Here is a 26,327-nt window from a genome sequence, read left to right as displayed (position 1 = left end):
AGTCCATCACAGGGACACGTTGAGACAAACAACCATTCAGGCTCACACTCACACCCAGGGACACTGAATGTAATAAACAAAAAAAATGGTGGCAAATCATTTTAATTGTGACAAAAATAAGCAAAGAAAATAAGTAAAAAAGAAGCATAAATTCCACTTAAAGTGACAGGCTGGAGTTAAAAAGACCAAACTAAACCAAATCTGGGAAGTACAAATACAAAAAAAATAATTTTTTCTACAAAAATGCAATGGGAATGCTGAATAAGTTTTCAGCTAGAACCGAGCTGCTGGTGTTAAAACAGCAGAACAGAAGCTAAAATGGGCAGAACACTAGCTAAAAGCTAAAGGCAGCAGAACTGTATGGTTGCCTTCTCAAGTTAATCAGTTGTAGTGTCCGATCCTGGTCCTGGAAAGCCTCTATCCTGCATGTTTTAGTTGTTTCTCTGCTTTTACACACTTGATTGGAATGAATGAGTGATTAACAGGCTGCTGCAGAACTTAAAGACCCGCTGAAGAGCAGGGAAACAACTAAAACATGCAGGATAGTGTTCCTCCAGGACCAGGATTGGGCACCACTAATCCAATGATTACTCTCTTAGTTTCATCCAAATCCATCCACTGGTTCATGAGATATTTTGCTAACAGTACAGACAAACTAACTCAAGCCCACACATAGACATGGGTGAAAACATGGTTGTCCCTTTGGCTGCAGGGGGTAGTAAAAAATGAGGAAAACACGTCTTTATGCTAAAGGACTTCAGTCCCCACAATGCTTTGCATCTCGGCGTCAGCTGAGTTTGTTCTGTTTATGATTGCTGTGGCGTCATGTGGCATTTAAAACCTGTTCCGGGAGGCTTGTTCAACTGGATTTTGTCATCTGTGAGAGTTTTTTGTGCTTCAGTGAAAACTTCAGTCTTGTTGAAAACTGTGAAAACTTCACAGTCTTCCCGTCTGTCTCACCGGGGTCGACGCCAAACAAGCAGCAGAGGCTATGAAGCGTCTCAGCTGAACATTGACCTCCTTTTTCCTGTATTTCACAACACGCATGCTGTCAGAAAGAGAGCTCTGTCCGCTCACAGAAACAAGAAGACAGGAACTCAGCGTTTTTTCGAACAGAGAATGGCTCTAATGAAGAGAGCTGTGTCCTGTCTGATTACTGTCTACCTTTCAGTGCCTGTCTTTCTTTACCTCTTCCCTTGGATACTGGGACATGCCATATTTTCTCACTTATGTAAGTAACGTGCTTCCACTCTGGAGTGTTTATTCCAAGAAAAATAGTCACTGTGCCGTTCATAATATCACTTAATGTTTGAAAGTCTTTTGAAAAAAGCAACAATGCTAAGAAGACCTGAAAGTTCAAAAGGTTGGGATGAACTTTATGGAGAAACTAAGAAGACCAAGCTCTTTGTTGCAGTCTGTCTTCGTAGGTTTACACAGTGAATGCATTTATGCTCCGTTCTGTCGCTGTTATTACTTCTTGTCGCTAGAGAGCGCTGCTGTGGCAGTGTACGGCAGAGGTTGAACTGTGTTCGGTGATGGCGTCCGCACAGTGACTGTAGTAAAGTTTGTGGGGTTAAACGTTAGCAAAATATCTCTTCTTTCAGTAAGTAATCACCAAATTAATGCCTACAACTGATTACCTTTTGGAGTTAACCCTATTCGATGTGGCCGCCACAGCTAAGCAACCTCAGCAAGCACAGAAATGGCTCTAAGTCAGCCACTTTGCAGAGACTGAGCTCAGATTTGGGGTGGTTGTAGCTGAGAGTCGCCCCCAGCACACCCTACAGACCGCACCAGCCTTTAAAACTCTGTCGTCAACAGTTGGACACACCTCTGTTTGTCTGTTAGCAAAATATGTCACAGACCATGAAGCTTTCAGAAAACAGTCTATGGATGTACAGCTACAATCCTGAAAATGTTGCGTTGTTGTGTAAGACGCAAATAAAAACATAACGAAAAACGTAACGAGAAGCACTCGGAGAGTGCAAACCTCCGCCAATGCCACAGCGTGAGTAAAAAATAGTTTGATCCGGATCATAATCTGGATCAGCACCAAAATTTAATCCATTGGTTCTTGTGACGACACCAACAGTTCCTGAACATTTCATCCAAATCTGTTCATTTCTAACAGACAAACAAACCAGCAGACACAACCCAACACAGAACGTCCTTGGTGGAGGAAACAGAAGGGTCACAGGTCAGAGCAGAGAGAAGTTTTTAACAAAGGGTTTACCTGTGACCTTGACCTTTGACCCCACGAACCTTGAACTCAACAGGCATCATCTTTGACCCATGAGGGGTCCAGCTGTGCAGTTTGACATTCCTACATTACACAGCTGCAGAGTTAGAGCACTAGGTCAACTGTGATGTTGACCTTTGACCTCATGACTTTTAAATCAATGGTGATCACCCTTGACTTAAGCGGTGTCCAGCTGTGGAGTTTAATATTCCAGTCACACCTCTGCAGAGTTAGAACACAGGCTGACCTTTGACCTTGAACGTTGACCAGATGAGCACCAGAATTGAATCACTTATTCCTTGTGCCATGTTTGATGTTTCCTGAAAATCCGTTCATGATTTTTTTGCGTAATCTTGTAGACAGACAGACTGACAGACACGACCGAAAACATAGCTTCCTTGGTGGAGGTAATGAATTGCAAATCTCACCAACCCATTTTTTATTCACAATGGAATATTGTAAACATATCAAATGTTGAAACTTAAAAGAGATTCAATTTTTGGAGGGAAAAAAGGGTAATTTTGAATTTGATGGCAGCAACACATCGAAAAAAAAAGTTTGGGACAGAGGCAACAAGTAACTAAATGTAAGTGGTACAAATATTAAACATTTTGCAACTGATTAGGTTGATTGGCAACAGGTCAGTAAGAGGACTGAGTATAAAAAGAGGATTTTAGAGGCTGAATCTGTCAGAATTAAAGATGGGCAGAGGTTCACCAGACTGCGAAAAAACTGTTTAAAAATAGAACAATTTCAGAATAATGTTCTTCAAAATTTGAAAGACTTTGGATTCATAACATCCTAATGTCATCAAAAGATTTCAAGAATCTGGAGAAATCTCTGAGCTCAACGGACAAGACTGAAAGTCAGTACTGGATGTCCGTGTCATCCCTAAATGCTGATTAAAGCTCTATCACGCAAAGAAGTCATACGTGAACACGGAACATGACTAAAACTGTCCGAATCACGGCCATTTCTTGCATCACGGTGTCACAGATCACGTAAACAGAACCCTGCTGACCTTGTGTGCTCTCCGCCGCAGTGAGGTTCCCATTCTCCGCGGACCTGGGCAGACCTCAGGACGTGCTCAACCACACCCGCAACTTCTACCTCAGCACAGAGGAGGACGTCTCAGTGGGAGTGTGGTAGGTCGTGTGCGACCCTCTGAAGTGCACCGTTACGTAGGAGTCGGGCATGTTGTTCAGCGCAGGGGTGCTCTGCGCCGGATGGGGCCACGCTCCAAAAAACCCCCAAAAAACCCCCAAAAAAGGCCACTGTAGATCCGAAGATAGAAGCTTGTTTGTTTGTGCTGCTCACTCTTCATCTTCTCCTCCTCTCTTTGTCTGTGTCTCAAAGGCATACGCTCCCCGTCAGCCAATGGGAGGCAGCCACTGGGAAAACCCTCGACTGGTACCATGAGACCCTAGGAGACGGGCGTCCTGTTATCATCTATCTCCATGGCAATGCAGGGACCAGGTGGGATAAGAGCAGCGGCGTAGAGCTCCTTAAACTAATGGAGTCCAGTGGGAATGACGTGACATGCTTTGGTTTTTTGTTTGTTCGTGCAAAGGTTGTTGATGGGAACCAATGACTGCGGAGGCCTCAGTGTTTATTGCCTGCCACCGGAAGCCATTTTTATTTTTTTTGCCTATGTTTGTGTATCTGGGTTACCAAACCATCAACTATCTCACGCACAGATCTGGATGAAACTCTCAGAAAGCGGTCGCTAAATGAACATCATCAACCAGATTCAACATGGCTGCCACAGCCACCTGACCTTAAAAAAGGAAAAGGCTACGTCTCAGCCAGTTGTACAGATATTGTGGTCAAATTTGGTGTGGCAGTAGCTGAGACTGATCCCCCAACACACACTCTCATAGTACTTTGGTTAAGAATTTTGCCATTAACTGTTTGGAGTCAAATATGTCTGTTCACAAAATATTTTATGAACCACTGGATGGATTTTAATGAAACTTTCAGGAAACAATCATTTGATGAACATCTTCAACTGATTAACTTCTGGATTCAACAGATTCAAGATGGCCGTCACACCCAACTGACCATAGATTTCTATATTTCAGTCAGTTTTACCGATATTGATGTGGCAGTAGCTGAAAGTTATTCTTGCAATATCGCTTGATGTTGTGGTGAATCCTCTGCCTTTTAATTTCTTTCAGGGCGATGAGTCACAGAGTAAAACTGGTGAAGGTAAGGGTTGTTTCCTGAAACGCAACCAAATTTCAGTGTTTGAGCCTCTCGTTGCAGTTCTGTTTTCCTGTTTTTAATCTTCCAGATTCTGAGTGCTGCAGGGTACCATGTCTTATCTCTGGACTACAGAGGTAAGAAGATTACTGCCGATCTCTAACTAGTTCAACATTTTCTTCTAAATTTAAAACCTAATATTCTGGCTGTGGCACTGAAAGTCTTTGGGGACACATATTTTATGAAAAATAATAGTTTGTCATTGGTTTATCGAGAAAACCAGATGTTGTTTGGACTAATTTTATTCAGTACACCCAAGCACAAATCAGAAGAAGTCTTATGAAAATGAAAATCAAGCGATTTCAACTGGAACGCGTACGCACAAAGGCTGATCAAAACACTCAGAAAAAGTTAAAAAGGGGGAGAAAAAAAAGGATTCACTTCAATTTGAGGCTGAAACTCTGAAACAAAATGAAGAGTCAGGCCAGAAGGCATGGGAAAGCAACAAATAGGATTACTGTTTTTACTGTTTGTAAGACAAACCAGCTGAAATGAAACCAACGGTTCCCAACTTTTAATTCAATTCTTGAAAAACTCCATCTTTATTTTTCAACCAGACTCAGCAGCTCTTTCAGACACAAATATGAAATTAAAAGGTCTAATTACTGAGGAGCAGATGTGGTCGAGTACCCACCCATTGAATATCTAACAAACAATGTCTCGTTTAAATAATTCAAGCAATAACCACAAGACGTAAGGCTGACAGAAGATGATGCTGTGTTTCCTGTTTCATTACAACCACAACACTCATGTATCCCCAAATAACGTGTTAAATGTTTAGATTTTTGTCAAAATACCAGCGCTTTATGATCAGCGTTGTATTCGACGGTTTCTTTGTGTTTCTAGTCACGGAGAAAAAGGAAAAGGTACGGAGTCGTGTAACTTGCAGCTTGTTTTTAAATCAGGTTTTGGAGATTCAACAGGAGAACCCAGTGAGGCTGGGCTGACCAGGGACGCCCTCTACCTGTACCAGTGGGTAAAGGAGCGAAGCCGAGGGACTTCTGTCTGTCTCTGGGGACACTCCCTGGGCTCCGGGTCTGTCCTCTTGGGTTTTTACTTTCAAAGAAAATAGCAAAGAAAGAGTGCAGATTTTAAAGATTTGAAATGTAATTGTCTTTTTGGGTTGTTTTTTTTTGTAGGGTGGCGACCAACGCTGCCATAAAGATCCAAGAGCAAGGTGGGTTTAAGCTCTGTCCCTCTTGTCTTAAGTCTTTAGTCAGATAAAAAAAAAGACTAAGTGTAATTTTTATTACAGCCTAAAAATGAGAAGATAAATAAGTTTCTGGATTCCATTGAGGTGCTGCCCTAAATACAATTTCTGTTGGTAAAATACACCAAAAGAAGCCCATTTAGCTCAGTCAAACCTCCTTCTTTATGACATTTTAAAACACTTTAAAACACAGCAAGGCCATAAGAAGTAAACGATAAGAACAACCAAATTCAGCATATAGGAAATGAAGCAGCATATTAAACCCACGTAGGTCTCAGCAGGCTGAAAATGAGTAACTTTGTGTTGACATGTTTTTTTTATTAATACTGCTGTTTAAATTTTATTTTCAGGGTCTTTCGTTGATGCTTTAATCCTTCAAGCTCCTTACACCAGAATTGGAGAAGTCGTAGTCAACCATCCGATCGCCAAGGTGGGAACGAGTGTTGCACAAATAATGTAGCTAAACTCCCGTGGGTTCGTTAGGACAAACGTTACAGGGCGTTTGGAAGAATAATAGTCTCTGTCACTTGAAACCAGATCATATGGAACTAAAAAAACTGCATTTTCTGCACCTGTTTTAATGCTGAAAATGAGTTGTTGAAAGCTAAAAGAAGCAGAACACTAGCTAAAAGCTAAAATGAGCAGAATAATAAAACAACAACGCTAGCTGAAAACCAAGATGAAAACCACGAGCTAAAAGTAGCAAAAGGCTGGCAAAAAAGCAATAAGCTAGCTGAAAGCTAAAAGTAGCAAAATTTTAGCTGGAAGCTAAAAAGAGCAAAAAGCTAAAAGTAGCTAAAGGTCAGCTAAAAGTACAAAAAGACTAGCTAAAATTAGCAAGAGGCCAGCTAAAAGCTAGATTAACAAAAAAAGTAGCAATAAGCTACCTGAAAGCTAAAAGTAGCAAAACTGCAGCTAAAAGCTAATAAAAGCTAAAAGTATCAAAACACTAACTAAAAGCATGTGTTAGCTAAAACAGTCCCAAAAGACTATCCAAAACTAAAATTAGCAAAATGCTTGCTAAAAACTAAAGTAGCAAAAAGCTAGCTAAAAGATAAAAGTGACAAAATTTTAGCTGGAAGCTAAAAAGAGCAAAAAGCTAAAAGTAACAAAACACTAGCTAAAAGTAGCTAAAGGTCAGCTAAAAGTACAAAAAGTCTAGCTAAAAGCTAAAATTAGCAAGAGGCCAGCTAAAAGCTAGAGTAACAACAAAAGTAGCAATAAGCTAACTGAAAGCTAAAAGTAGCAAAACTGCAGCTAAAAGCTAAAACTATCAAAACACTAACTAAAAGCAGCAATGTGTTCGCTAAAAGTACCAAAAGACTATCCAAAAGCTAAAATTAGCAAAATGCTTGCTAAAAATGAAAGTAGCAATAAGCTAGCTGAAAGCTAAAAGAAGCAAAACACTAGGTAAAAGCAGCAAAGTGTTAGCTAAAAGTATCAAAAGGCTAAAAGTGGCAAAACAGCTAGATTCCTCCATCAGAGCAGAATGGGACAACATTCCCTCTAAAACCTCCAGCAGCTGCTCTCCTCAGCTCCTGGATGTTTGCAGAAGAGGAGAGGCTTCACAGAGGAAACATGGACCTGGAACAACCTTAAAGAGATGTGCTGCTGCCATCACATTCAGAATTATCCTACTTGTATCCTCCTAGTAATGGAACAATCTTGTAGTTTAAACATTTAATATGTTTCTTTGTTCCACTGTGAATAAACTAACAATCATCACAATGGCACCGTGTTCATTCTGCCACTGCTTCTTTTGTATCGCTACATTTTCCCCCCCAGATGTACAAGTTGTTTTCGGGGTTTGAGACTTTGCTCTGGAACTTATTGGAAAAGAACAACATAATATTTGACAACTACGAAAAGTAGGTTTAATAAAAAACAAATTGTCCTGAGGAATATTTTATTTGGAGGTTTTTTGCCTTCTAAATAAAATATTTGCGTTTATTTCTTTTTTCCTGAGTTTGAAGACCCTGCGCAGCCCGCTTCTGATTCTGCATTCCGAGGACGACAGAGTTGTTCCGTACCACATGGGTCAGAAGGTACCGTGTTCCTTCGCCGTCTTTGGAGAACTTCCTGCAGCGAGCGTAGCTGCATCGTGTGCTGAAACCCTCGGTGTTCCCTGTATCCAGCTGTACCAGGTCTCACTGCAAACCCGGACAGAATCCAACTCGGACGTGCCAGTTGACATGGTCTCCTACGGGCCGACTCATGGAGTCACCCACAGCAACATCCATCTGGACCCCGATTTGTCAAACGTGGTTCAGTAAGTGAAGGAACTGGTTTGTGATCGCCTGCCGCTGAAAGCACCGGATGGATTTTTACGAAGCTCTAACTAACTTTTTGGAGTTATCCTAATTTTAAGATGGCCACCACAACTAATCAACATTAGCCAATTTAAAAATAGCTGTCACTCAGTCAATTTTACAGAGAATGAGCTAAAATTTGGTGTGGAAGTCTTACTCCGAGTGATCTCCAATACACAATATCTTTCCTTAAAACTTTAGCGATAACTATTTCAGTCGACGCTATCTGTCCGTCTGTCGTATCTCACGAACCTTTGGAGAGATTTGAATGAAACTGCTAAAACGTAACCATTGGGTGAACATCTACGACTGATTTGGAGTCAAACCTCTTCATCAACGGTGATACAGTGGTTAGAGGTGTCGCCTCCTGCCTGAGGCCTTTCTAGGTGGGTTCATTGGTAAATCTAAAATTGTCCCTAGGTGCGAGGGTGATTGGTTGTTTGTCTATATGCGTCCCTGTGATGGACTGGACACCTGTCCAGGGTGTCCCCTGCCTCTCGGACAGTGACTGCTGGAGACGGACACCAGCTGCCCCCAGAGACCCTGCCCGAAAAAGCGGATACAAAAAAATGGCTGGCTGAAACGAAAGGACGAAGGGCGGCGGGCGATATGCCTTTAATTGTTTTATAAACTTATTCTGAAAATGTTGTTTTAAAATATGATTGGGTTTTTTTTCTGTTTGCAGGACATTTCTACAAAAGCTGAAACAGTGAAGGGGCTTTTCCTTCTTAAGGCAATTTAAAAAAAAAAAAAAGAAAAAAAAAAGTTTCCATGTATGAAATAAAAAAATTTCTCCAAATCATTTTAGAGTGTCTTTATTTGACTCTATCAGTGATAATTACGCTACATTACTACATTAAGTTTGTTCCTGTCTTTACCCAAGTTTAACGTGTAAGAAGGAGACGTGTGTCTCAGTACAACCTCACAAAGTCACAAGAATGTTGTAAAAACGGCAAATATTCGAAAGCCGTTCGACTCAAATCCCTCTGACTCCCCGTCCCACCCTGAGCCCTGGGGCTGTCCGATACGAGCAAAAATCTCTGAGCTTTTTCGTTTCTTTCCCCTGACTGAATGTACAGTAACCACGATTTGCACCTCAGAAACGTTCTGTAATGTGTTAAACCAAGAAGAAGAAGAGAGAAAAAAAAAAAGCATTAGATGTGTGGTAAACATTTCTTTTTTCTACATTTTCTTCAGAGCTTTGACGGTTTCTTCGATGGCCTCCCTGGGCTCGTTTGGCGGCGGCATCTTCAGGTCCGTCGGCTCGACGCCCCACACCTCGGTGGCGTATTCGGCGATGGTCCTGTCGCTGGAGAACTTCCCCGTGGCGGCGATGTTCTTGATCACCATCTTGGTCCACTCCACTGGATTCTGTTGCGGGGGAAAAAAAACAAAAAACGGGGGGGACGTTTTAGAATGACTTGAGTCGTTTTTGAGAAAACGGACGGAAAACAGATAAAAAAAAGAACTAAACACATTTTAACAGAAAGTAATTATTAGATCTGCAGCTGATTAACTTTTAAAGTCAACCTGATTCAAGATGGCTGCCCCAGAAGCAAACAAAAATGGTCACTGGTACCTGATAGAGCTTGCTGACTTTTTCTTGGCATTTCAAATAGGCTTCAAAGTCTGCAAACACCTTGAATCTAAAGAGAGGCAAACAAATCATGTGAATCCAAAACTCTGACAACTGGACGTCAGAGCAACGAAGAATATAAATGCTGTCTGTCCTCACCGGTCGTGTTTGAAGAGCATGTTCGTGAGGTCTTTGAAAAGCTCTGGATTTTTGGGACTGAAGAACCCACTGGCAATCTGATCCATCACCTCTTTCAGCTCAGGGATCTTCTTGTAGTAAGTCATGGCATCGTATCTGACAGATAAATATATTTAAAAAAAGGAGAGAGTTACAAAGTCCAATAATTAATTTCCCTTGGAGATAAATAAAGCATCTATTCATTCTTCAACTCTTTATCACAGATATCTGCTTCATCCATTTAATACATCTAGGTTGGATTATTGTAATTCTTTTATTATCTGAGTGCCCAAAACACTCTTTAAAAAGCCTTCTGTTGCTGCCAGAGTTCTGCTGAGAGTTCGGAGGAGAGATCAGATTTCTCCAGTTTTAGCTTCTCTCCACTGGCTTCCTGTCGAATTCAGAACAGGATTTTAAATCTTCCTTCTAACATACAAAGCTCTCAACAACCAAGCTCCATCTGATATTAAAGATCTTCTTGTTCCATATTTTCCTAACAGAGCACTTCACTCTCAGACTGCAGGTTTACTTGTGGTTCCAGGAGGGTCTAAAAGCAGAACAGGAGGCAGAGCTTTCAGTTCTTGTGGAACCAACTCCCAGTATCTGTCTGTGAGGCTGACACCCTGTCTGCTTTTAAGACGAGACTTAAGACGTTCCTTTCTGATGAATCCTATAGTTCGGGTTGGTTCAGGTTTCCTGAGCTCTCCCTTAGTTCTGCTGCTATAGGCTCAGACTGCTGGAGGACAAACTGACCACATTTCCTCACTCTGCTGCCGTCTTTACTTGCTCTACTGTAATTATTTCTATCATCAACATATTTTTCTTGCCATAGAAACTCCACCTGGACCAGTCATTCTGTGCAAATGGCCGCCCGTCCTGAGCCTGGTTCTGGTTCATCACAATCTCTGGCTTCCTTAGATAGAAACCTAACCAATTAGCATTTCATAATGTACTCTATGTGAATATATTGTATTATAACTGGACTGACTTGTCTTTTTTTTTGTTTAGTGCCTTGAAGAGACTTTCATCATGAAGTGGTGCTAAACTGAACTGATCATATTTGCCTGAGACCCCTTTTACCCCTTTTTGTCCATCTCCTTGACATCCTCCACCCTCATGCCGAAGATGAAGAGGTTCTCCTCGCCGGCCTCTTCGGCCATCTCCACGTTGGCTCCGTCCATGGTGCCGATGGTCAGAGCCCCGTTCAGCATGAACTTCATGTTGCCCGTCCCCGAGGCCTCGGTGCCGGCAGTGGAGATCTGCTCCGACAAATCAGTGGCAGGGATCACTGAGGAAAAAAAGCAGATTTAAAAGAAACACACTGATTACTGAGACGGTTTGTTTTGATTTCACGCCACAGAGAGAGGATGTTGGAACTAGAAGATTCCTGAAGAAACTTTTAAGGGAGCCAATACAGCTACTGTTCAAACATCCAACATCCATCAACTGTCTCCTCTAAAGGCTAACAGTAATCTGGGACTTGACTATATTTTGATGCATCTCTCACTCCCTGACTGCAACCTTGACAAAACGACAGACAGAAATGCACAGAAGGAAGTAAGCCTCAGACAAAAAAATCCCTAGAAAATCTACGTTTTGTTTCTGTAGCTGATGTGGCAAGTTAAAAAGGTTTTTCCACATCTGCTTCTGAAAGGTCAATGGGCCCCAAATGCATCTGAGCTCAGTACAGAAATATAAAAAGTGTAGGAGTGAGAAAAGTTTGTTTCGACAATTCTTTTGGAGAGTTTAGCCACCTCTGAAGGTTGTACAACTTCAACTGTCGTGGAAAAATCTGTAAAAGTTGGACAATTTGAACGGAGTGTGTAAAAAACACGTAAAGTCCAACTTTCTGTGACCTGTTTCCACTCTGAAGGATGCTCCTACTGTGAAGCATGTCTGACTTATAGAAATTTAATTTTTTAAAAAGGGCTGTTTTCTCAGTCGACTGAATCCAATGCTGATGTGTAATTTTTTTTAGCTTCATTGACTCTGTACAATATACCACTACCAAAAGTCATACCACATCATTTTCCAACTGAGCTGCAGGCTTCCATATATTATTATTTTTTTTAGCAATAGGAGGGGTAGCAAAAATCGAAAGTTATGATAGAAACTGAAGGAGCGCCTACAGAACATTTTCAAGGGAGTGGCCAGATAAGCTTGGGGGTGGGACACCAAAACAAACAAAACATAAAAATCATAAAATAAAATATCAGGACTTTTACTACGCTGCTGTCATATATAGGCTACTGCAAAAAGGAAATCACTTTCTGATGGTTTCTTATTCTATAGCGGATATTTCGGAACAACAGGCACCACTCGGCTGACTGAAGCTCGTCTTCTCCTCTCTTAAATTCATATTTTAAACAGAAATCGTACACAGAACGTCCTGAAACCCTCCTGCTGACACGAGGACGCTGGCTTTCTGCACCATTTCGACTCAGACCTGTTGTTCTCATTTGGGGAGGCTAAATATTAAACTACGCTTTTTAAAACTAAATAATAATGTGCAGTTTTTAAACTACTAACTGTTCAAAAGAATGTCTTTTTATTACGTTTATGAGGTCTTGTTAATTCCCAATAGGCAGGGGAAGTTTGAAATGCACACTAAATAAAAGCGTAGGACTCAGAAGATCAGGGGGGGCAGTAGGCTGGCCAGCAAGCTTAAGGGTGGCCATTGATCCCCTTCACCCCCCCTTTTAGTGACGCCCCTTGGCTGAACAGCATTAAGGGGGCTTCAAAGCGGATAAATCCTACCTTTCTCTGCCAGGGAAACCCTGTAGTTTTCCAGGAAAATGACTTTGAGCTTGTCTCCCACCACAGGATCGTTATTCACCACATCAGCCACCGAGGTGATCAGCTTGATGATGAGTTTTGCCATGTGATACCCCGGTGCAGCCTGCAGAGGGGGACGATGGAAAGTGAACAGGCCCGACGCCAATTCAGCGCGCCAGTCATGTTTAATCAGGTTTCAGCCGAGCTATTAAAAATACCTTCCCACCGATGATCACCGTCCGTGGTACGAAAGGCGCAGTGGGGTTCTTCCGTATCCCTTGAAAACAAAATAAAAGACGAATCAATGTCAATCATGCAATTTTAAATGTCAAAGTTTCCATTTGTGAGTTGTGAATCTCTTTGGGTTACACACGCGATCATCATAGGTGCTATTTTTTAAATTTATTTTTTATATAGAACTTTCCCCCCAAAAAAGGAGAGCGCGTGTTACAAAGTTAGTGGGATGAAGATGAAACACTTCAATATCTTCTGCTGGATTGTTACAGGACAGTGGGAATAAGGCAAACTGCTGAATGAAGGTTTTAATGTTGAAATAAATGTTAAATAGGAGTTTTTATGCTGTTTTAGGAAGGTTTCACAGACTCGCACGTGAAAAACAAGAGGAAAAGTTATTTTAAAACAATAAAAAAAAAGGATCATTAGTGACACCGTTTTAAAGAACATTGTGACAAAACTCTAAAGGAGAAACAGTGCACCTCAAATCCAAACCGCTTCTACCTTTGACCCCTTAAAGCAACTAGTTGCTGAGTCAGCGTTCGCACTATTGTTTTTCTGTTCAGTTTTTTTCCGTTCGTTCTTTTGCAATCAAACTACTTCTTTATACTTTGTGCCATTTTAAGTGTTCATATATCAAAACGTTCAGTTCATTCAGGAGACGGCTGCTATGACTTTTGGTTTTTGTAACTTTTGTATTTTTCAAAATATTTAACTTCATTTGAATTAACATTTTCCATAGAAATGCATCAAGATGTCGTCAGTTCCTTGGAAAACATCGTTTTCTTTAAGATCTGCTGCAGAACGCTGGATCTATTTTTTTTCTTTTTAACGATCGTTAGCATCTAAAACAGTACATAATGAATTTCATAATCTCCAGATTCTGCAAAGCGCTTTACGATGTTTTTCACTCACCCATTCACACACACCTAACCCTTTTCACCTCTCTACCCACCAGGCAGAGCTACCTATTAGCAGCCATTCTGCTAGTTTTAGCTTTTAGCTGTTCTTAGCTACAGTTTTGCTAATTTGAGCTTTAACATATGCTCTGCTGCTTTTTGCTACAGTTCTGCCGATTTTAGCATCCGTTCTGGTCATTTTAGCTGCCGTCTTGCTAGTGTCAGTTAGCATTTTGCTAATTTTACCTTCAGCATGAGTTTTGCTGAATTGCCTACAGTTCTGCTGCTTCGACCCGTCCCGTGTTCTGCTCATCTCAGCCTCTCCTCTGCTCAGTTTTAGCTTCTTTAGCATACAACCCTCAGCATTCACACAGTATTATCTGCAATAATGCAATTTCTCCAGCTGATATTTCTATTGTCTTACAGATAAATATGGACTTGTCATTTTGACGGCTTATTTTTTACAACATTTTTGTGCTCTGATCATGGATTATCTCTTATATTTGTAATGAAATCTTGTTTTATGGGTCTAATCTTCAAATAAAGATTGATAAAAAGATATCGGTATCTCACTCCTTGGACAGAAAACGTCTGAGGCAAACGTCCAGGTCTAACAACCACCCTGATCGTAAGTAATAATTATTAATAAAACGGGTCCAACTCGGCCAGTTGTCGTTACATGAAGTAGATTAAATCACAAACTTGGAGGAAGCTGCCCAGGTGGATCCAAAAACAAGCTGAGGAGGGTACGATGTGGGCGGAGGAGGACAGCAAAATAATGTGCGCAGCCAAGAATGCAGTTTTACAAGCCGTGCACACAAACACAGGCCACGATTAGATGGTGACCGTTCAAAACGCAGCCGCGCAGCTCATCGGACACTTGGACTTCAGTGGAAAATTTGCCCATTTTCTCGCACTTTAGAGCCACCAGCTGGTCCCCCGCAGCAGCCCGGAGAGACACCACCTTCCATCGCTGTACGGAAAATCCCCACAGCCCGATTCAGACGGCAGCATTCCTCACGTCTGTTTTAACATGAAGCGGAGGTGGGCGTGGCAGACGTCACATCGGGACATGTCAGATTGAGTCAGAATCCGACCCATCGTTCCTTAGGGAACCATTTTCACCCCAGAGTGATCAAACACAAAAAGCTGCACCTACGGTTGTACATGCAAACGATGTGCAGGCAGTTGAGGAGCTGTCGCTTGTACTCATGGATTCTCTTGACGTGGACGTCAAACATGGAGGAGGGGTTGATTTTCACCCGGTACTCCTTCTCCAGGTACTGGGCGAATTTCACCTTGTTGTCCTGAGGAGATACGTGGGAAAAAAAATGTCACTTGGCAGTAAAAGCGAGGCGTCGAGGTGAAACTGCAGAGTCAGGCCGAGTCCTGTCTGGACCTGCGCTCTGGAATAATTTCATGCTGCATTCCCCGCGCCAACAGACTGCGATGTCTCTTCCTGCTATGGAGGTGCAGAGATGGAATTTCCCTCATCATGGTTCAAAAACCCAGAATCAAGATTCAACAGAACTGCCTTGTCAGCTGTTATTGCGAGATGATTACCACATCAAATCTTAGCCCAATATCTGCAAAACAGACTGAGCTGCAGCCATTTCTGTGTTAGCCAATTAGCTGGGGTGGCCATCTTGAAATAAGATGGCGCCGATGCAATGTGTAGTGCTCAAAGTACACGTTGTGAATGACTCTCAGCTACAACCACACAAAATCTTAGCTAAATATCTGTAGCACTGACTGGGCTAGAGCCATTTTTGTGATCTTAAATTGGGATGTCCCCAAAAGGTAATCAGGGGTAGATGCATTCGATCAATACGTTCTGAAAGTTTCATTGAAATCTGTCCAGTGGTTCATGAGATATTTTGCTAACAGACACAGCTGACTCTAATAGTTAATGATAAAGGTTTAAAGACTGGTCTTTAGAGCTCACAGTATGTGTTGGGGATGACTCTCAGATACCAACTCATCCAATTTGAGCTCAATATCTGTGAAATTGGTTGAGTTCAAAGGTTCTTAGGTTAAGGTTGATTAGCTGTGGCGGCCATCTTGAGTTGGGTTAGAGCTGTGCTTCTGACAATGACTTTCTGAGAGTTCAAATCTGTGCACTGGTTTATAAAATACTTTGCCAAAGGACACCTACACTCTCCAACATGGCGGCTGGCCATAATAATCCAGTTTTTACCAATCAGTTATGTGTCATTCTCAGTTAAATATGGAGGACAAGAAAATGAGATTGAAGTTTGTAATTCAAGATGGCCACCCCATGTGCATAAAGACTAAAATTCCAAATGACAGCCTTTTCTGAAAACCATTCTTAAGCCTAATTGAGTAAACTTTTCCATTTGTTATAACCAACACCTTACCTGTTTGACTTTAGAGACGTCCCGAATGAAGGCTGCATCGTCAACAAAGTCATTGAGCTTCCTCAGCTGGCTCAGGTCCTTCACGTAATCCTCCCCAATCACCTGATGAAAGGTCAAAGGTTACATTGCAACCCAGACAAGCTGAAAGGGGCGAGCTTCATCTGGCCTCGGCGAATGAAGCAGAGTTTGAAAGTGTAAATCACACCGCAGACGGGGGGGCGGCATCGGGACGCTTTAATGGGTTGGAAACTGACCTCGGCTACCAGCTCGGCCAGTCCGGGGTTGCAGAGTAGCAGCCAGCGCCGGGGAGTGATGCCGTTGGTTTTGTTCTGAAACTTGGCCCGCTCCAGCTCACTGAAATCCCGAAAGCTGCCAAAGAGAAGAGGAGGTTTGAAGTGGACTAAAAGGAAGTTTGGTCGTTTCCTCAAGGGTAAACCGAACGTAGTTTTGACTGTCGCAAAACTCTTGAGCACCTCGACGCCTTCCGGATTGAAATACTTTAAGAAATTAAAGCCGAGCCGCAAAAGAAATGTGTAAAAGAGACTCAAGAGAAAAAAAAAAAAAATGCGGTCCTGCTTCCCTGACTGTCTTTTAGCGTCACGAGGAAAGAGGAAGACAACCTGAACTTCACCTGTGTCTGTTCATTTGTCTGTCTGTTAGTAAAATATCTCCTGAAACACTGGTAGTAGCCGAATCTCCCCCAACATCTCCTTTGAGTGCTAACGAAATGCACAAGGCGTTTGATTTAAGCTCTGGGTCAGCAGGTGACGTGCATACATTGTTCCCTTTGTTTCAATCAGGCGCCGTTTTTCTGCGTTTTAATGCTTCCTATTTGTTTTAACGACGGTTACAGTATTCTATCTGAAGCAACAGTTTGGGTTTGTTTCATATTTGAGAATATATTTAATTAAGGCTGGTGTAATAGGATGTTGCGACGCTCTTTCATGCAGAAGACCCGAGCTCAAATCCCCATTCATGAACACGTGGATACCTCTAATTTCTAAGTTTTTGACTCCGTTCTGTCTGATTTGTAGTCGGAAATAAAAAGCAACCTCGGCGCCACCGATCAGGCACCAAAGAGTCCTGCGAATCAGAACGTCAGCCGACGGGTCTCACACTTCAGTCTTGATGATGTTGGAGTGTATCTCAGCCACTCCATTGACAGCGTGGGAGCCCACGATGCACAGGTGCGCCATGTTCACCCTCTTGCAGCCATCCTCTTCGATCAGAGACATCCTCCTGAGGCGGTCCACGTCTTTTGGGAAAAGAGCAGCGATATTCTGCAGGAGGAAGCGAGCCAGACGCCACAGCACCGGGGGTTAGTTGGTAAAATCACAGATGCCAAAGTGGCAGAGCGGTAACTTAAATCTAAAAGCAGCATAAGAAGACCAATATAGAGCCAGTGTTCTGATGCAGATTTCAAAGAGAACAGCTATTTTGAATTAAATAAAGAGATCTAGTTGTACTACAATGGGGAAAATTAATTTTAATCATTTGAAAAAACAAAAGCAGTAGCACAACATTTTGAAAGACGAATGGCTAAAATGACGTATGCAGGAGTAGTTGCAAAAAAAAAAAAAAAGAAAAAACGGAAAAAACCCCAAAACAAAACACCTTATCCAGTCAGTCCGTGGCTGTGCAAAGACAAAAAAGCAGCATGCTTACATCCAGGTGGGCCTGGTTGATCTGGTAGATGATCTGCAGGTGTCTGGGCAGCAGTTTCTCCAGCAGCTCCACGGGCCAGCGCTCCAGAGCCTCCGGCAGGACGGTGTGGTTGGTGTAAGCAAACGTGCGCCGGGTCAGGTCCCAGGCCTGCAGAGGAGGGACGGGCACCCCGGTGAACATTTCTAACAGGCCTTCCCACGGGCCAAACACCTTCTACCGTCTCTGATGTCCTCACCTCCTCACCTCCTCACCTGGCACACAACTTTCACCGTTTCCCCATTTTAAAGGCAACAATAAAGAGTTCGGTTTTAACTTCACTCATGTTACCTGCTCGTACTTGTCCAGGACTTCCTAACTGTGTGACTCAGCATTTCACCGTTTCCTGTTCACAGTTTCTCCTTCACGCTTCTTACATTCATTCAAATCAAAGCGTTCAGCTCAGTTGGGACCAGTGTGCTCCGACGGTTAGCATTTGTAACCTTAATACTTTTAACAAAGATTTCCTTCAGTCCTTTCTGGACTTTGTTCTCTGAAATTTACTTCAGCATACCTTTTTTTGTCTTTATATGCTCTATTCAGCTTTCAGCTACAGATTTGTTTGTTTTAGCTTGAAGGAACTCTTGTGCTAATGTAGCTTTTAGCAACCGCTTTGCTTATTTTAGCCTTTAGCTACGGGTTTCGCTGTTATTAGTTTCTCTTTTGCTCGTTTTAAACAACAACTCAGGTAATTTGTTCTTCCAGAAATTTTAGCAAAGTCATTCAGCACCAAGCATTCACACTACATTTTCACAGAAACTGCATTTTTCTTTCTGTTAGTTACCTTTCAATTAAGAAAAAAAAAAAAAAAAACAAAGTAAAGAAGAAGAAACAAATACAAAACCCGACTTGCACCCACCGTTTCCCATTTGAGTTTCTCGATGTCCACGAAGATCCGCATCAGCTCCGGGATGGCCATGGCAGGGTGGGTGTCATTCAGCTGGATGGCAACCTGGAAAACAGGAGTGACTCACTGAGCGCCGTTCTTTCCCATTCCTTCAACCCGAAGCTACAGGAGGCACAGGAAAGAGTGGTGGTGCAGGGGCCATGTTCAAATCCCCAGACCAGCCCCCCAAATCTGGCTGAGGAAGATGAGGTGCCTACACCCGACTCCATCCCCATCAGCCCCACTCTGGGCTCACATGCACGATGGGAAAACAGAAGGAATTTCCCCACTGGGGATTAGGATAAACTGGTGTTTGGAACTCAAATGTGACAGTTTTAGCCACAGTGAGACAATAAAAAAATAAAAAACAACTTTCAGCCTGATTTGATTGAACTAATAGCTAAATAGTAAAAGTTGACATAACTTTCTAATAAAAAGAACACTTTTTAAAACCCAAAATTAGGATATTTTTGCCCAAAACTGCAGTTAAACTTTGTCAGCTGGTGACCCCTGACTTTCCTTCAGCGCATTTATCTGCTTTTATCGCTTCTTTCCATCCTTGGAATGAAACTATGACGGGTTTCAATACGAATCCATGGCTGGTTTGGCCCCTGCTACACAGGTTTGTGCAGAAAGATACCAAAAAAAAAAAAAAAAAAAAAAAAAAGGAGAATAAAAGGCTGATGCAAGGTTGCAAAACAGAAGTGTGGTAATATTCCACTTGAAACTCTCTCCTTTTGCAACCCCTGCAGATCGTGGCGCTTACTTTGTCTGGGAAGCCCTCGAAGGAAGTGCGGCTCCGGCTGCCCTTTTTGGTGGTCTTAAAGCGGCGGATGATGTCTTGGAGCGTGGCGGCTACGACAAAGTACTCCTGCTTCAGACGGAGCTCCTTCCCTTCGAAGAACTGCAACACAGGGGCCAGGCAGAGAGTGGCGGGTTACTACGAGGCGAACGCGCGGGGCGACGAGAGGGCGATCTCTGCTTGACGTGGAGCTCACGTTGTCATTCGGGTAGAGCACACGGGAGATGTTCTCTGCCAGGTTTCTGTCCAGAACGGCCTGTATGTAATCCCCAATATTAACTAGAGACAGAACACATCACAAAATGGAGGCTCAAGCAGGACAGGAAGTAACCACAGTTGCAGCATCTTCTTTCAGTCTTGCAAACTTTTTTTTTTCCTCTCTGTTGAAAACCCAAAGGAAACCCTAAACCAAAAGTTGCAAAAGTGTTTTTTTTTTTCTCCTTGTGAAAAAGCACTCACAGTCCTTCAGGTTGAAGTCATTGGGCGCGCGGGCCGACCACAGCCTCATGGTGTTCACCGTGTTGTTCATGTAGCCGGGGATGGGCGTGTCGTACGGCATCGCCAGGACGACCTGCCGAGTGAAAACAGCCAGCAGTCAAAGGAAGCCACAATAGCCAGGGTGCCCACTTTAACTCAACTAGATGATGAGTGGCTTTATTCTCAGGCGCCAACAGATACAAAAGAGCGATAATGATTTCTGTTTGTTTGTCTGTTAGCAAAATATCTCATGAACTGCTGGACGGATTTTAATGAAACTTTCAGGGAATAATCACTGGATATACCCCTACAGCTGATTAACTTTTGGAGTCAATCTGATTTAAGATGGCCGCACTAACCAAGCACCTCAGCAAACAAAAATGTCTGTAACTTGTCCGGCTTTACAGACACTGAGCTAAAATTTGGCCTGGTAGTAGCTGAGAGTCATTCACAGCACATAGTCCGAACACCAACAGATTGCACAAGATCTGCTTTTATAAGTTTGCCATTAACTATCGGAGTCAACTGTGTTTGTCTGTGAGCAAAATATCTCATGATACACTGGACAGAATTTCATGAAAATCTCAAAACGTAATCCCTGGGTGACCATCTATAACTGAATAAGTTTTGGAGCCAGTCCAATTCAAGATAGTTGCCACATTTAATCAATCCTATGAAACACAAAAATAGTTATAATTAAGTCAGTTTTATAGATATTGAGCTGAAATCCAGTGTGGTTCTAGCCGAGTCACTCCCAACACACACGAGCTCCTCTCGTGAGATCTCACAAATCAAGATTTACAAGTTTTGACCAAAATGGCTACAACTCTTGCATGAAAGCTGGCGGAGCGAAATGCAACCCTTCAAGGAAGTCTTAAAAATAACACCTGAGTGTCCACCCAGCGGGGACCGTCTCTCGTCTCCTCCACGCGCCCGTAGAAGTGAACTGGCAGCATGTACTCGGGCCGAGCCTTCTCCCAGGGGTTGCCGTGCCTCAGCCAGTCGTCGGCCTCCTCCACCTGCAGCAACGAAAGGTCACAGAAGGGTTAAAGGTCGAGGACAAAACGAGCCAAAGACACAACCCCTGCCCCCGTCTGATCCCGTTTCTCCTGGAGCCTGAAGTCCGGAAGGAGGTCACGCTTGGGTGTGCCGATACCGGCCCAAATAAGATGCTGTTTTCAGTAAATAAGCATCATTAGCAGCAGGTTTAAAGGTGTGTGTGTGTGTGTGTGTGTGTGTATAAACACGGAGCACAGGTTCAGAGCTCAGAGGGACATGTTTACATCGAGCGGCTGAACTGCAAATAACCAGCGGGACACAAAAGAGCAAAAGCCTGCAGTTTTGTGACCTCCAACCACAAGATATGAAATGTTTGTTTTGTCATCTTAAACCAACAAGCGCCAGCTTCTAAGGAACTTGCACCACTTCTGCAGCAGCAGCACGGCGCCGACTGTAATCCCGGGTCCTGTCGATCATTAGCCCGAGCCGTTTCCCCTGACCCGGTTCCTTTCTACTTTGACCTTATTAGACTTTGACAGGGGAACCTTAAATATTCGGCCAGATAAGAGAGAAGCGCGTCCCGAGCCAGCAGGCCGCCCAGCTCATTTACCTGCCAGCCGTCTCTGATCTTCTGGTTAAAGATGCCGTACTCGTACCGAATGCCGTAGCCGTACGCCGCGAGGCCGAGGGTCGCCATGGAGTCCAAGAAACAGGCTGAAAAAAAAAAGGGAGAATATTTAAAACTTTAAACATGAGAACTATAAAAAAGGAGTGTTGAAGGACTTCGCCAAAATTTGTTGAAGAAGCTGAAACTGAGTCATTACAGCTAAAAACGAGCAGAACAAAAGGAAAAATTAGCAAAACAGCAGCTAAAGGCTAAGAACAGGAAGGCAGCAGCTAGATGCTAACACCAGCAAGCCAGAAGCTAAAGGCTAACACCAGGAAGGCAGCAGCTAGAGGCTCAACAAAACAGCAGCTAGAGGCTAAGCCTGATAAGACAGCAGCTGAAGGCTAATACCAGCAATAAAGTAGCTGAAGGCTAAGACCAGCAAGACAATAGCTAAAGGCTAAACCTATCAAAACAGTAGCTTAAGGCTAAAAGTGAAGCAAACGTGGTGAAGCAGATTATTATTATTTTTTTTAAAGGCAAGGTTTTTCTATGATAAAAGAAAAATGTAAATACAGTTTGATATTTCTAAATGTGTAAAAGTTACAAAGACCATTGTGTTGTGAATGAGCCGAACATATGGATGGTTAAATCAGCTAAAACATGCTAAAGTAGTGATTAGAAACCACAAACAGGAGAGCAGGAGCGTGAATGCTGGACCTGCAACCCCACAGTAACAGGCAGAAAGGTGTCAGAGGTGAGAGGAGAGCCGTGTTAGAACCTGCAGGGTTTCCTGCTTATTAGCTCATTTTTACTGACTGCTGCAGAGTTTCTGAGGCTGACAGCAGCTTCACGTGGGCAAAAAGGCGTTTCAAGTTCATTTATGGAGCTGTGCGACTTTAGCCTGCAGATACTAATGGAGCGAAGTGAAACACGTCCATGTCTGCGTGGGCGTGTCTGTCTGAGTTAACGAAAAAATTGGACAGGTTTAAACAGACTGTGTGTACGTCTACAGCTGAGGACCTTTGGGATTCAAACCGATGCAAGATTGCGTTGCAGCCCTTTTGTTTTTACCTGCCAGCCTGCCGAGACCTCCGTTCCCCAGCCCTGCGTCCTCCTCCACCTCCTCCAGCTCCTCCATGTCCAGGCCGAGCTGCAGCAGAGCAGTCCAGATGTTTACATACAAAAAAAGACAACCATTTTTTCTTGCTGTCTGACATTAAATCAGACTGAACCTTTCCTGTTTCAGGTCTGTTAGGACTCACTGAATGGTTTCCGTTTGCTAAATATATTAGCTGAATTGGTTCATTAACCACAGAGTTAATTGGAGGCACACCTCCGACACCCTGCTTCTTTGTGGGACATCGTGGCAGAAATCCAAGGAAATCAGCTCATATTAGGAAGAGATTTGCCACAACTTTGGTTCATCCTTGGGTCCAGTTACATCGGTTCGAACAATTATACACAACTATAAACACCAGGAGAATGTCCTGCCATCATCCCGCTCAGGACAGAGACGGGTTCTGTGCTCCTGAGATGAACTAGTTTTAGTCTGAAATGTGTGATCCAACTCCAAACCAGAAGCTAAAAACCTTGTGAAGATGATTGGAGACAAGTCCTGGGGTCTAATGAAACTAGAACTGAACTGTTTGGCCTCAGTGACCATCGTTACATTTGGAGGAAAAAAGCGGGAAGCTTGCACCATCCCAACTGTAAAGCATGGAAGTGGCAGCATCATGTTTGGGGGCGTTTTACTGCAGGATGGACTGGTGAACTTCACAAAACATTTGGCATGTTATTGTTGTTCTTCGTCTTTCGGCCGCTCGCACGAAAGATTTGGCAACCGTTTCACGCCGGGCGCCCTTCCTGACGCAACCCAGGCTCGGACCTGCAGCCTCAGGATTACACGTCTGCGGCACCGACCACCGAGCCGCCGCAGCCCACAGAGCGGACCGCACCGTGAGGAAAGGACATTATGTGGAAATACTGAAGCAACGCCTCGAGACATCGGCCGGGAAGTTTAAGCTTTGGACACAAATGGGTCTTCAAATGGACAATGTCCCTCAGCATCCTGACAGCTTAGTTACAAAGTGGCTTAAAGACAACAAAGTCAGTGTTTAGGAGCAGCCATCACAAAGCCCTGATCTCAATCCCATAGAAAAGTTGTGGGCAGAGCTATAAAGGTGTGTGAGCAAAGCAGCCTACAAACCTGACTCCGTTCAGGAGGAACAGGACTAAATTACAGCGATCTACTGCGAGAAACTTGTGGAAAGACGCCCAATACAGCTTAAAGACAACGCTACCAAACACGAGGGAAATGGACGCAAGCTTGAGACTTTGGAGAAAGTAATTATAAACTGTGTGAAGGAAATTCTCTGTCATTTAGCAGAAGTCGTTTTGGGAATCCAGCTGATCTAAAACAGGTAAGGTTTAGTCTGATTGAATGTCGGGCAGTGAAGAAAATAAAAAAACCGAACAAACAGGTTTTAAATGCATCTCTAACGGTTCAGCTTGTGCCCCAGCAGGGTTTGGGGACGGGGGGGAGGCCAGCTGCTCACCTGGTAGATGGCTTCGTCGCAGGCGTTCTGCAGCCCCAGGTTGATCATGGTGTTCTGAAGCGTCCTGCCCATGTAGAACTCCAGGGACAGATAATACACCCTCTGGAAACGTGTGTGTGGGAAAAAAAAGCAACAGGCAGTTCTTTAAAACTTCACATCACTTCGAATGACTGGAACAAACAGGGGGTGGGGTGGGGGGGCTTCTGCTGCACAAACCAGAGTGGGACAGGAGAACACAGAGCCTCTTTGTGCTGCAGAACCCCTCACAGCTAACTCTTAATGAGAGAGGACAGCAGAATGCTCTGGTCGTACCTTTGGGTCTGCCTCGTAGTAGAACTGCTGAGTCCTGATCCACCTCCCCACCAGGTGGTCCCTGACGGTGTGGGCCAGGGCGAAGTAGTAGTCCCTGGGGGTGGCGATGTTCCTGTCCTTGACCAGGGTGAAGTGCAGGTGGCGGTTGAAGCTCTTCTTCAGCTCGGCCACGTTCTCCACTCCCACGATGCCCCTGATGCTGATCTGCTTGCGCTTCTCCTGGTCGGTGAGGGGAGTCGCCATGTTTGGAGGATCTGTGTGTGTGTGTGTAAGTGTGTAAGTGTGTGTGGGGGGGGGGGTGCAGCGCTTCTCGGACCTGGATGTCCGGGAGTGGAAAGTTCGGAAAGTCTGCAGCAGACTTTCAGGCGAACGCAGTCTCCTCCTCAGGCCGCCGTTTATTGGTGGGAGCAGGAGGCGGGGGGTGTTTCCTCCTGTCAGGGCCCAGCTGAGCTGAAAGCTCCGTGGCCCTTCCCCGCTTTAAAAAAAAAAAAAAAAAAAAAGCCACAGCACTTTATGCCAAGGCTGTCATTTTATGGGATCCACCTATTCCAGCTGATAATAGTCTTACAGGAAGTGACGCAGGCTGCGATCAGCCCCCTGATAATCTGTGTTAAAACAGTGTCGGGTTGGACTTTTAAGAGTTCATTTCCACCTCCACCTGTCTGCCTTACAGGAGGCGTGTCTGCGCGACAAAGATCAGTTTCCGGGTTTTATTTACTTATTTATTTATTTGTGAAAAAAGGTCCCATTCCCGGACCAGTTCGCACACAGAAGGAGTCAGAGGAAAAACACCGGGGAGAAACGAACAAATGAACAACAAATACCAGAGGCAATACTGGACGCGTCGGCAGGGGGCAGTGCAGAGCAAAAAATAAAAACCTTGGCACTTTTAGTAAAACTGGAGACAACAGTTTAAACCACTCATGTCAAACTCCAGTCCTCGGGGGCCGCTCTCCTGCATGTTTTAGATGTGTTCTTGCTTTAAAACACCTGGTTTAAATAAATGACTTGTTGCCGTGCTCCTGGAGAACTTGATGATTTGGTGAGGAGATGATTAAACCATTTGAATCAGGTGTGTTGGAGCAGAAAAACCTAAAATTCCCAGAACAGTGTTGCCTTGAGGCCTCGAGTTTGACACACCTGGTTTAAGCTCATCAACTTGATTCCAGCAGCTGCAGACGCTCCTTTACCTTGCAAAAGTATTCACCCCCTTATATGTTTTCTCCTTTTACTGCTGTCATGATCACCATTCATTGGCCTTATTTACAAAAAAATATTAAAAAGAAAAACCTTTAGTGTCAAAGTAAAGCTGATTAATTATCTACATAGTAATGCCAATAAAATAAAAATGTTCAATGTAAAATAAAAATGTTCAATGTAAAATAAAAATGTTCAATGTAAAATAAGCAGTTGCTTAAATAGTCACCCCTAGGCTTTATTGGAGAGTGGCAAACAAGTAAACTCTGATTAAATCTTGACTCGAGTCTGTAAACAATCTGTACAAACTCCAGTGGAGATTTATTCTGAGTTTTCTTCAACGGTGGTTTTCTGTTTGCCTCTCTCCCCTCTCACCTGCTAAAGCTTGGACCTCTGAAGGAGTTTTGTGCGATGAGTAGCACTTGAAGTGTGGGTTTTGAATTACTCTCAGCTACTATCACACCAAATTTGAGCGCAATATCTATAAAATTGACTGAAATAAAGCTATCTTTGTATTTTGCAAGGTCCGTTGGCTGTGGCAGCCATCTTAAATTGGGTCCAAAAGTGAATTAGTTGTAGATGTACATCCAGTGCTTATTTCCTCAAAGTTTCATTACAATCTGCCCAGTGGTTCATAAGATCTCCATTATTTAATGACAAAGTTTTAAAGTCAGATCAGTTTGTGCTTAGAGTACATGTTATGGATCAGTCTCAGCTACTACTACACCA

At 43.4% G+C, this 26,327-nt stretch overlaps 2 protein-coding genes across 3 annotated transcripts; one reads left to right on the top strand and one right to left on the bottom strand.

Moving 5' to 3' along the window:
- Positions 1–803: 803 nt before the first annotated feature.
- Positions 804–9,171, top strand: LOC108234980 (protein ABHD12B). Of its 2 annotated transcripts, XM_017414644.3 has the most exons (12): positions 808–1,231; positions 3,282–3,384; positions 3,596–3,715; positions 4,417–4,447; positions 4,533–4,578; positions 5,407–5,536; positions 5,641–5,678; positions 6,062–6,141; positions 7,497–7,579; positions 7,678–7,756; positions 7,847–7,980; positions 8,706–9,171. In XM_017414644.3, exons 1-12 carry the CDS (start codon positions 826–828, stop codon positions 8,731–8,733), a joined length of 1,278 nt encoding a protein of 425 aa, XP_017270133.2. In that variant the 5' UTR covers positions 808–825; the 3' UTR covers positions 8,734–9,171. The 2 variants fall into 2 exon arrangements, with proteins under 2 accessions (XP_037833736.1, XP_017270133.2); XM_037977808.1 differs by having other exon boundaries at positions 804–1,231; positions 7,678–7,980.
- pygl (phosphorylase, glycogen, liver) lies at positions 8,820–24,644 on the bottom strand. Its single transcript, XM_017414630.3, has 20 exons — positions 24,402–24,644; positions 24,090–24,191; positions 22,606–22,684; positions 21,535–21,638; positions 20,813–20,944; positions 19,908–20,019; positions 19,645–19,727; positions 19,413–19,550; positions 18,620–18,712; positions 17,725–17,871; positions 17,176–17,339; positions 16,314–16,428; positions 16,060–16,161; positions 14,841–14,988; positions 12,767–12,825; positions 12,531–12,672; positions 10,854–11,061; positions 9,756–9,890; positions 9,600–9,666; positions 8,820–9,391 (listed from the first exon to the last, which is right to left on the bottom strand). Exons 1-20 carry the CDS (start codon positions 24,642–24,644, stop codon positions 9,203–9,205), a joined length of 2,562 nt encoding a protein of 853 aa, XP_017270119.1. The 3' UTR covers positions 8,820–9,202.
- Positions 24,645–26,327: the final 1,683 nt, after the last annotated feature.

Source organism: Kryptolebias marmoratus, linkage group LG10, assembly GCF_001649575.2.
Source record: "Kryptolebias marmoratus isolate JLee-2015 linkage group LG10, ASM164957v2, whole genome shotgun sequence".
NCBI classification, from domain to species: Eukaryota; Metazoa; Chordata; class Actinopteri; order Cyprinodontiformes; family Rivulidae; genus Kryptolebias; species Kryptolebias marmoratus.
The sequence above is the reverse complement of the archived record's forward strand: the minus strand, read 5'-3'. Positions and strand labels throughout refer to the sequence as shown.

What these genes read in the sequence shown, in the direction of transcription:
- LOC108234980 (XM_037977808.1), top strand. Translation starts at nt 826, where the DNA reads ATGTGGCATTTAAAACCTGTTCCGGGAGGCTTGTTCAACTGGATTTTG. An exon ending in TGCCATATTTTCTCACTTAT is followed by an intron (nt 1,232 to 3,281) that starts GTAAGTAACGTG and finishes TCTCCGCCGCAG; the next exon opens with TGAGGTTCCCATTCTCCGCG. An exon ending in ATATTTGACAACTACGAAAA is followed by an intron (nt 7,580 to 7,677) that starts GTAGGTTTAATA and finishes TTTTTTCCTGAG; the next exon opens with TTTGAAGACCCTGCGCAGCC.
- pygl (XM_017414630.3), bottom strand. Translation starts at nt 24,644, where the DNA reads ATGGCGACTCCCCTCACCGACCAGGAGAAGCGCAAGCAGATCAGCATC. An exon ending in ACTACGAGGCAGACCCAAAG is followed by an intron (nt 24,192 to 24,401) that starts GTACGACCAGAG and finishes ACACGTTTCCAG; the next exon opens with AGGGTGTATTATCTGTCCCT. An exon ending in CATCGTTTGCATGTACAACC is followed by an intron (nt 12,826 to 14,840) that starts GTAGGTGCAGCT and finishes TTTGTTTTCAAG; the next exon opens with GGATACGGAAGAACCCCACT.